Genomic DNA, 10,319 nt, shown 5'->3' with positions numbered 1-10,319 from the left:
GAGAATCTACCACAGCCAAGACAGCTCAATGTAAAGTCACATGGAATGAAGTGACGTGTTGAACCTTGGAGTCTTAGTGAGAAGATCCAAGAAGTGAGAGCTCAAACAATCATGCTTTAAGCTCATGAGAACAAGTCTTCCATTAGCAGTTGAGTAACTCTGAAAGTGCAACAGAGCAGAAAGAAGGTATCAGCTGCATCATACAACTTAGCAGAAGTTTGTTTAGCAGTTGAGTAAACTTGAAGTGCAACAGAGATGAAAACAGAGCAGACAACTTGTAGTGGCTGTGTAGTGCTACAGAGCTGGAAACAAGAGATGAATCGTGAAGAGGTTGTGTAGTGCAACAGAGCAGAAAAGCGTCAAGTTGCAGCAAACAGTGGAACGGCTATGTCAGAGAAGCATGCTTGTGTTAGGTACGACAGGAACAAAAGCATGGGTCAAGTTGACAAAAAGAGAACAAGCTTTTACCCAAAAGACAAGAGGAAGAAGCTTGTGGAATCTAGGGTTTGTGGAAAACTCTAAGAGGTATAAAAGGAAGAGGTGGTAGCAAGGAGAAGCTCACGCACCCTAGACCTAAAATTGAGAGAAGCACACATGTTGTGTGTGGTGTTGTCCCACCAACAAGATAGAAAATCTGTTGGTGGTTTTTGTAGAGGTTCACACTAGTCGGAAAAGACAAAGAGTGGTGGTTCCTTTAGTTCATGTAGATAAGAGTGGTAGGCACAAGTGTGTGCTAGATACCATTGGCAAATGTGACTTTTGCGTTCTTATTCTAGTGAATGATTCTGGACTTGGTCCCGGGGATGTAGGTTATCCGAATTCGTTAACAAATCTCTTGTATCGTCTCTTCACTATCCTTTCATCTCTCTGTTAAGCATCGCTCATACATATCTGTCATACAAGTCTGTAGATCTAGCACGCATCTCATTCTTTCACGGTATACCATACAAGACTTTATCTTCTTTAATTAGATCTGTATGTAATTACTTTGAGTAATATGACTGACATCTACCATCTATGAATGAGGAAAACTACAATAGAAAGATAAAGGAAAATCAGATTTTTGTAGAAGATAAAAAAGGTGAGATACTAAGTTGATTTGTAACTCGATTATTTTGCATCAAAATGAAATTCAAAAAGTATGAATGTTGTATCCTCAAATGATTTTCAAAACTATTTTTAAATTTATCCAAACTAGTATACGGACAGAATAAAAAAAAAACTTAGTTAAAAGTGTCAAATTTAATTTTTCTGCATGTGCAAAAAGGATAAAATAATAAAGGTGCACAACGTTTTGTATGAAAAATAAACGAAGATATGATAAAGCAATGTGCAACATCTCATCTTTTAGCTAGGAAAAATTTGTGTGATCACATTTCTTTATATATGAAGTTGTATCATTCAACAACAACTTGGATGTCCTCAGGGCTGTAAATAAATCTAAAGACCAGATTTTAGTCTCATTTAGATGGATATAATGTGTTCTAAAACAGACTAAATATATTTGGGGTCCCTAATTATACCAATGGAATTCTGTCTGCTCAAATTCTAAGAATTAAAAAGCGCTTCGGAATTCAGTAATTATGTAGATTGTGAGATTAATATGTTCACCAATATTTTAAACTTGCTAAGTTATATATACTGATATTAGGATAAGTATTGTTCATTGCAAAATACTAATGGCTATACAAGTTTTAATTGATGTAACTTTGAAATAATTAGTAAAGTCAAAATTTTCTATGAAACAATATTAACAAAATTTGATAAATATAAAAAATTCCAACCACGAAATAAAATAACAGAAATAATCTGTGTCCAGAAAGATATGTAGCGACAGATAAAAATAATAAAGTAAACTATATTTTGTAATATGATTGTTAGTACATCAGTAATTATTTTATATAAAACTAATAGACTAGTTATATATATACATATATAACATTGGTTGACAAAAAAAATAAATGATACTAAATGAAAATGACAGAATAATCTGTGTTCAGAAAGATATGTGTATATATGACTATGTCAAGATAGTTACGTGATTAACTGATTAACAGATGTATTAGAACATTAAGAATCAAATAAAAAAGGTATAAGCATATGGAGATGAAAAAAAATGAGTCACAATATCGACATATTTAGAGGTTGACTTGATATCTTAAAGCTCCATTACCATTATTTTTCTCGAGCTAAGAGAGGAGTCAACTTGTGTGCTACACAGGTCCGTACATTTTATGTCGACATTCTTTCGCCATACTTTTTGAATAAAAAACAAGAAAAAGATATATTCTTTGTCTTCTTTTTTATCTTTATTCATTCTTTTCTATTTTCAATTATTTAATAATAGTCTCGGAAACTAGGCTACTATTGACGACGTGTCTGAAGACTCTCACGATTCTTAACTATTAAAAATAACAATCCGTAAGGAAGAGACGATATTATTATTTTTTCCTTTTGTTTCCATAATAGTCGCTCTCGACTAACTTTACCATCGATGCCCTCATTTTCCATTTATCATTAAGAACATACAATAATACTATGAACATCAATACCATTATATATTAGGTCCCTTATATATTATATAAGAGATAGATTTCCACTCATTTACAAGATTAAAAATTCATTATCATATGAGAATATAAAATTTGATTTGCAACATAATATTAGTATATTATTTAAACAAATAAAACATTTATATCAGATATGAATGAAAAAACGGGGTGTGACTTTGATTAACATTCTTCCGTTCCGTCCTATTGATTTTCCTAAGAATATACACATAGGTTTAAATGTATATCGTTGTTTGTTAAAGGAAATTAGCTTAATTGGAGCATATCCAAAACCTAGGTTGCAAATCGTCTGCGCAATCCGTAATGATATGGTGCATGTATGAACCCTTTGGAATATTGATGTGGTGCATGTATTCCTATATTTTTATGTTCAAGTTAGAAATCTGACGTACAAGAGGACATTATTGGTATATCGTTTCATACAAGCGCAAATGTTTTATATTTCCATTATTAGAGGATTCGAAAGAATAGAACAAACCAAACACTAACAAAAAGATTCGGTGACATTTCCTCCACATCATTATACTCACCAAACCTTACATAGAGCCATGTCTCTGAACTCAACATATTTTACGTATCCCTCACTCACTAAAAGCTTCCTAAATATCATATTAATTTCGTTGTTCATGATCAGATATATTTGATTTTGGCGTCGAAGAACAACACCTCCTCGATTTATTCATGTCACATGAACGACTAATTAGGTATACATCGAGACAATTGTATGAGGATATCAGTATCCTAAAATCTCTGCCAACTCCACCATGTAGAAGCGGCAGCACGTGGGAAATACTAAAACTTTCATCACTGGTCGTACTCAGATTCACCCTAGCTAGCTAGCCCATGATCAGAAAGCCCTCCGGTGACTCTAGTTTCAGCGATCGTTTTTTCTTGTTAAAGAAGTTTTGATGACGAATCCTAAGTCAAAGACGAAACGAATGCTCCAGTACTGATTTAATGACGATCACTTGACAACAACCCCAACCGATCCGATAAGCGTTGCAGCTGGAGAAAACCTATTTCTTGTCAAGACACTAATAATATTTTTTTATTGCTTTATTAATTTATCCAATTGATTCGTTTAATTTTTTGACTTTAAGATCAGATCTTTCTCTCATGAATCGCTAACTATATATTGCTTCTTCTTCTTTTTTTTTTTTTTTTATGAGGAAAGATCATAAGTTAACTATTGCTCGAGTAATAAAAACAAAGTACATTGTAAAACTGTTGAGTTTGGTTGACAATTATCCGAAGGATGCGTGAAGATATAAAAAAGACACACGAGATACAAAATCTCATAAGTTGAATAGATATAGTTTTTATGGGTTAAATTAGCTCAATATTTTTGTGTTAATGATTGACAAACAAAACAAAAAACTATTAGCACATTTTAATAAGATATTAGTATACGTATATATATACACATCTAGATACTTCCATTTCCATACTTTCTTCTTCATCAAGGATCCTAAACTTTTTCCTCATAAAAACCCTAATTGTCAAAAGAGAGAATATGAAGACCAAGAACGTGAAACTCTTACTCTTCTTCTTATCCATCTCCGTCCTCCTCATCGCGGTCGTCAACGCAGCCGAAGGCCATTCACATGGGAAACCGCAATGTGAATGCTCACACGATGACGACCATGACAACAAAGAGGGAGCAAGGAAGTACAAGATCGCGGCAATACCTTCGGTTCTAATTGCCGGCGTAATCGGAGTTCTTTTCCCATTGTTAGGCAAAGTCTTCCCTCCTTTGCGTCCAGAAACACCTTTCTTCTTCGTCACGAAAGCTTTTGCCGCCGGAGTTATCCTCGCAACCGGATTTATGCACGTCTTGCCTGAGGCTTACACGATGCTTAACTCGCCGTGTCTAACCTCAGAAGCTTGGGAATTCCCATTCACCGGGTTTATTGCGATGGTCGCTGCGATCTTGACGCTATCCGTCGATACATTTGCCACTTCAAGTTTCTATAAATCTCATTGTAAAGCGTCCAAGCAGATCAACGATGGAGAATCCGCCGAGCCTTCGGTCGACTCCGCCCAAGTCCAAGTTCTCCGAACTAGAATTATTGCACAGGTTTGTTGAACTCCACGTTTTGAAAATTAATCATAGCTTTTGCGTTTACTATTTTAATATTTTTTTATTATCATGTTTCAAATAGAACGTTTTGATAAATATATTTTTGGCCAAATAAATAATTTGATAAATAGAGGAAGATAGATTTGACAATCCCATATTGGCTGTAGTGATTTTGCTTCGAATCAAACATATATAATTGCTAATGGCAATACAAAACGTTAACATTTAATGAATTAACGTTAAAGGTTACTTGATAAAAAGGAAAACATGCATATATATATATATACTAGAAGTCATTCCGTGCTACGCGGATTTAGCTTACATTATTTTTGAATTTTAGTAATTTGGATATTATAGTTCTTTTATTTGTTTACTTAGCAATTATTATTTTAATGATTTTTTAAATATACTGATTATTTCAATATTTTTTGGGTTCTTTTGTTTAGTGTTACTTAAATTTTCCTTTTATATGTAGTATTAGAGTATTTCAACATGTAGAGAAATTTTTGATTACATAGTAGTGTGTTTATGGTTTTTTCTCCCTTTAGACTTTCAAGACATATTAAGCATTCTCCATCTTTTTATTTTCTTTCTTGCGTTTGCACAAATTATATTACCACTGACATCTACAAAAACATGAAAATTTTGGAAAATAACTTACATGAATACAATCTAAATATGAAATTTAGGTAAACAACAATGAACTTAATAAATATATTTTACCAGCTAATTTTTGGTGAGGTAAAAAATGCAATCACATCCCTCAATATAATTTATTCTTTATACATTCTAATACAAATTAAAATTTTTTTACAAAATTTTAATAATGAAAATGAATCCAAGTAAATAAAGTTATAAAAAATTACTCTAAGTTTTGGTGTAGTATAAAATGCAATAGTTTTGTTCCATCGCCGAAATGATTGTTTAGATCTATCTTTTTAGCTTTATCATAAATGCAATTGAATAAAACAAATATTTATTTTCTTGTAGCTACTTAGAAGAAAAACCGCAAAATATTATAATATCAATGTCATAATAAAAAGTGTCTTAGGAAGTAAAATATTATATGTGAAAGTGGAAAATGTTATGAGAATATTTGTTGATCTTTTATTTTTAAGATGGTTAATCTAAAGCTATTTGATACTAAGATTCCTAAAAAATGATACCAATATACAATTAGCATATATTACTCACAAGTCACAACTATAGAAGTCAAATTAATTAATATAGAAAAATGCAACTCATATCATGCTATGATATAAAAAGACATCACAATCTTAACAACATGATTTTTTTAAGCATATGATAGTAACATCACAAACTAAATTTACAATGACTCATATGCATCGTCTTATAAGAAGAAGTTTTAGTCTACTCTATACACTGTTAATTATAATATAGCAAATTTAAAATGCTACTAATAATCTTAATATAACGATAATAATGCACTATTATAGAGAGACAAATAATAGCAAAGGAAAAAATGATATTGTATGTACACCCTCTAAGATGGCACCGACAAAGACAATATTTACAAAATCGCTATCGAAACAAAATGATAGCGTTTTTTTGTGTGCTAAAAATACGCATATTTCTTGTAGTGATGTTGAATATATTAAATCATGATAGTTCATTTTTTCATGATGTAGTAGTATTAATATAACCAACAAACACGACAACCCTAGAGTAAATATAAAATATGGTTCAAGACCCGGACCGAGGCCCAACCCATAGGGTAAGCAAATGAAGCCAAGCATTATGGCATCAAATTTTTTGGAGCATACTGTAGACCAAAAGTTTTTTTTTTTCTTTTATGTAAAAAAAATAAAATTATAAGTTCAGTTTTTATTAGATTTTTTTTTATAAGTTCAAGTTTTATATAAGAAAAACATATATTTTTCATGTAGATATATCCAATTTGTATAAATATTTAAATGAATATGAAACATTGAAAAGACAAAAAAATGAGAGCAAGCAAAACGAACATATTTCGGTTTATGGACTTAGAAACTATCTTATGAAAATAAATTTTTATACTACTATTCTTATTATTTTATTTACGATAATGAAAATGGTTTCTTAAAAACAAATTGACATAGGTCATCCAAANAAAAAAAAAAAAAAAAAAAGAAAAAAAAAGGTCATCCAAAATTGCCGGACCGGTCCATGGAGATTAGGAAATACATACATAAACACTCTAATGAATAAGTAAATTTGTCAAACATTTTTAATGCAAACAATAAACATAATAACCTGCAAAAAAATATTTAAAATTATTCAAGAATACCTATTGAAATATGGAAAATATATAAAAATAATATAATTCTTCATAGGAACCTAATGACTGAAATTAAATAATCATGACTGAAAAAATCTCTTAAAATGAGAGCAATTAGGGACTCAAATTTAATTTTATGGAAAACTGATTGAATTCTAATATTATGGAAAACAAATTGGTAATATCTAATGGGGAATAAATAAGTAAGCAATTATCAAATTACTTACATAAAACATCCCACCATTAGATTAAATAGGATTAAACTCCAGAAACTAAACCCAGTAATGAATACTCAGAAATTAAAATTTGACTCAAAATTTATGAATTTATAAGAGAATTTTGAGAATACGTAAACATCTACAATCTAACATAATTTTAGATTCCTTTCTTGCTTATGAATCATTTATAAGATGGAAACCCATAAATAATTTTTTTACATAATTTAGAATCCGTTCTTACTGTGAATCATACATAAGATTGAAACATATTTTTATAATGTCAAAATAACCTGTAATCAGATTGTTCCTAGGATGAAACCACAAACTGATAAATGGTGGGTTTAGATTGGAAGGATCTAATTGAAGACGGGAAGAATGAAATGTTAAGAGTTTTTTTTTTGTTTTATGGGCTGTTAGTGAATTAGGTCCAAAGTATAAATGAATTTAGTTAATTAGGTCCAAACAACAAAAATGTACAGGTGTTAGATAGATAATAGGGCAAGTGTCATCTTCTTAGCAAAAGTTGAGAAAAACCTTCGCATATTATATAAGATATATATATATATATATATATATATATATATATATATGTACAAGTTCATTTGTATTGAGATTTTAGTTGTTGTCGACGCGGGTTCATTAGATTCGGACCATGTGAGATTTTGATTCTCTAAAGAAATCATCACATGTTATTAAGTACCAAAATTCCAAATAACAACTTTTCATATGGTTTAGTGGTTAGCTTTTATATCAAATTTAAAATATAGATAGTAAAATATATATATATATATATATATTAGCTTATAAAAAAAGCTAACTACATAATTTGAATTACATCAAAAATACTAAAACTAGATCACATGACGTAAGTTGCTTTTGGCCGAAATCTGATTTAAAAAATGATGCAATGTGAAGTTTGACATTTTACCTCAAAATTAATCTTCTTCTTGTGTTTACATTTTAAAACTTAAAAAAATAGGTATTGGAGTTGGGAATATTAGTACACTCAGTGGTAATAGGAATATCACTCGGAGCTTCACAGAGCCCAGAGGCTGCAAAAGCTCTCTTTATTGCATTAATGTTTCATCAGTGCTTCGAAGGTCTTGGCCTTGGTGGTTGTATTGCTCAGGTACCTTTTTATTCAATAATTTTGGAATATAGGAAGAACTTGTGATTATCTGTATATACTTTATTATTCTCTAATCTGTTAAATAAATAAACAAGCAAAAATGTGCTCAGGATTTTGAAAAAGTGTGATAGACCATCTACACAACTTGGAACATATGATCACATTCCAGTTTCAATGACAATATTTCTTGTTACAGGGAAAATTCAAGTGTTTGTCAGTAACATTGATGTCAACGTTCTTCGCAATAACGACACCAATAGGTATCGTTGTGGGAATGGGAATAGCAAATTCGTACGATGAGTCTTCACCAACTGCTCTGATCGTTCAAGGAGTATTGAACGCTGCATCCGCAGGTATTCTTATCTACATGTCTCTGGTCGACCTTCTCGCAGCAGATTTCATGCCCCCTAAGATGCAATCCAATACTGGGCTTCAAATCATGGCCCATATTGCTCTCCTTATTGGTGCTGGCCTCATGTCTCTATTGGCCAAATGGGCTTGATTATTCATATAATTCAATCTCTTTCCAGTTTTTGATTATGGCCTTTTTATGGCGATTGTGAATTCGAATTATTTGTTCTTTTTCTACTCCTTCAATTATATTTTTGAGATCTCTCTTTTCTGAAACCACCCGCATGTATTGATCATGTTCTAACATTACTTCAATTATGTATAATTTGATCCATGTCCCAGAAAAGTAACGAGCCTTGATTTGTTGCGCGTGTGATTTGAAATAATATATTAATTGTGTGCGATATCTTATCTTTATCCTAGGCATATATATATATATATATATATATAAATTGGTTGATGGTCATGGTCATGGTCATGTCAAGGAGATTCTCTGAAAATAATAACAAAAACTCACTTTTAAAAGAAAACATACAAGAGATATATTTGATCATATAACAGAAAAACTGTATCAGTAGATAGAAAAACAAGTTTCCTTTCAAAAGGATTTCTAATAGAATCATAAACATAAACAGTTTTAAAAGACTTGAAACATAAAGCATTAAACTAAACTTAAAACTTTAAATGATCCTAGAAAATAAACATACAACATAAGTTAAATGAGCCAGAAGCTGTTTTTAATGGATCCTCATCACTTCTTATTTTTCAGTTATTATTTTTTTACTGTATTAAATAAACCCTATATCCATCAGTCGCCAAAACCAAGAATCACAAAAACTATTTAGATTTTTCTTTTCTTTTTTGAATCTGTTTTATTCTCAAGTTTGAAATGATTTTCTCTCTATTCCGCCATTGTTACCGTTCCAATGCGGCAGAACGAGAGGATTCATCGACGATTGATGATCAGCGATTGCTGGCTCCTAACTCAAGGCAACGCTCGTTTGAAGATTCAACACGGTGGCGACCATCTTTATATCCCATCTTGGAAGACGACAACGAGAGTGAACGCTCAAAGGCGAAGGTCTCACACGCTCGTGCTAAATCAAACGCCAAAAAAATAGTTTCTTTCTGCTACAAACTCAAGAAAGCTTGGTTAGTCTGATCCTCACATATATTAGAAATTTAGAAAAAGCAAATTCATTTTAGATTTCTTTTGGCACATATAAGAAATTATGAATGAGGACATATTTCTCAATTGTGTGTGTGTGTGTGTGTGTTTGTGTGTGTGTGTGTGTGTGTGTGTGTGTGTGTGTGTGTGTGTGTTTCTAAACATTGATCTAACTTTATGAAAATTGATATAGCAATATAGCATGATAATGAAATTACGTCTAGTTTAATTTTTTTTCAAGATTAAGAACAATTAGCTTCAATGATTGAAAGAAATATGATCTATGAGAGAAGCAGTTTCCAAAGAAGTTTTTTTCTTTTTTCAGATTATAGACATATATATATATATATATATATATATATATATATAAATGCATTGAGTTTATTTATTATTTCAAATTTAAAATAAAACTGAAAATGAGTGACCAACCAAAGAAGCCTACCAAAATCATAGACATACATTGATAGTGATACCATTTAGCTAAAGAGAAAAGACTATTCCGTTAACCTTGGAATATTTGTCATT

The 10,319-nt window shown here is 31.0% G+C and overlaps 1 protein-coding gene across 1 annotated transcript; it reads left to right on the top strand.

Moving 5' to 3' along the window:
• LOC104786366 (zinc transporter 3-like) lies at nucleotides 3,960-8,986 on the top strand. Its single transcript, XM_010511757.1, has 3 exons — nucleotides 3,960-4,647; nucleotides 8,126-8,275; nucleotides 8,472-8,986. The coding sequence occupies exons 1-3, from the start codon at nucleotides 4,084-4,086 to the stop codon at nucleotides 8,775-8,777; spliced, it is 1,020 nt and encodes a 339-aa protein (XP_010510059.1). The 5' UTR covers nucleotides 3,960-4,083; the 3' UTR covers nucleotides 8,778-8,986.

Source organism: Camelina sativa, chromosome 5 (genome assembly GCF_000633955.1).
Source record: "Camelina sativa cultivar DH55 chromosome 5, Cs, whole genome shotgun sequence".
Classification (NCBI taxonomy): Eukaryota; Viridiplantae; Streptophyta; class Magnoliopsida; order Brassicales; family Brassicaceae; genus Camelina; species Camelina sativa.
This window is presented reverse-complemented; position numbering and strand designations above follow the sequence as displayed.

Excerpts from the sequence above, each read along its gene's own strand:
- LOC104786366 (XM_010511757.1), top strand. The coding sequence starts at position 4,084 with ATGAAGACCAAGAACGTGAAACTCTTACTCTTCTTCTTATCCATCTCC. Across the intron at positions 4,648-8,125 it reads GAACTAGAATTATTGCACAG|GTATTGGAGTTGGGAATATT; the intron begins GTTTGTTGAACT and ends TTAAAAAAATAG. Across the intron at positions 8,276-8,471 it reads TTGGTGGTTGTATTGCTCAG|GGAAAATTCAAGTGTTTGTC; the intron begins GTACCTTTTTAT and ends TTCTTGTTACAG.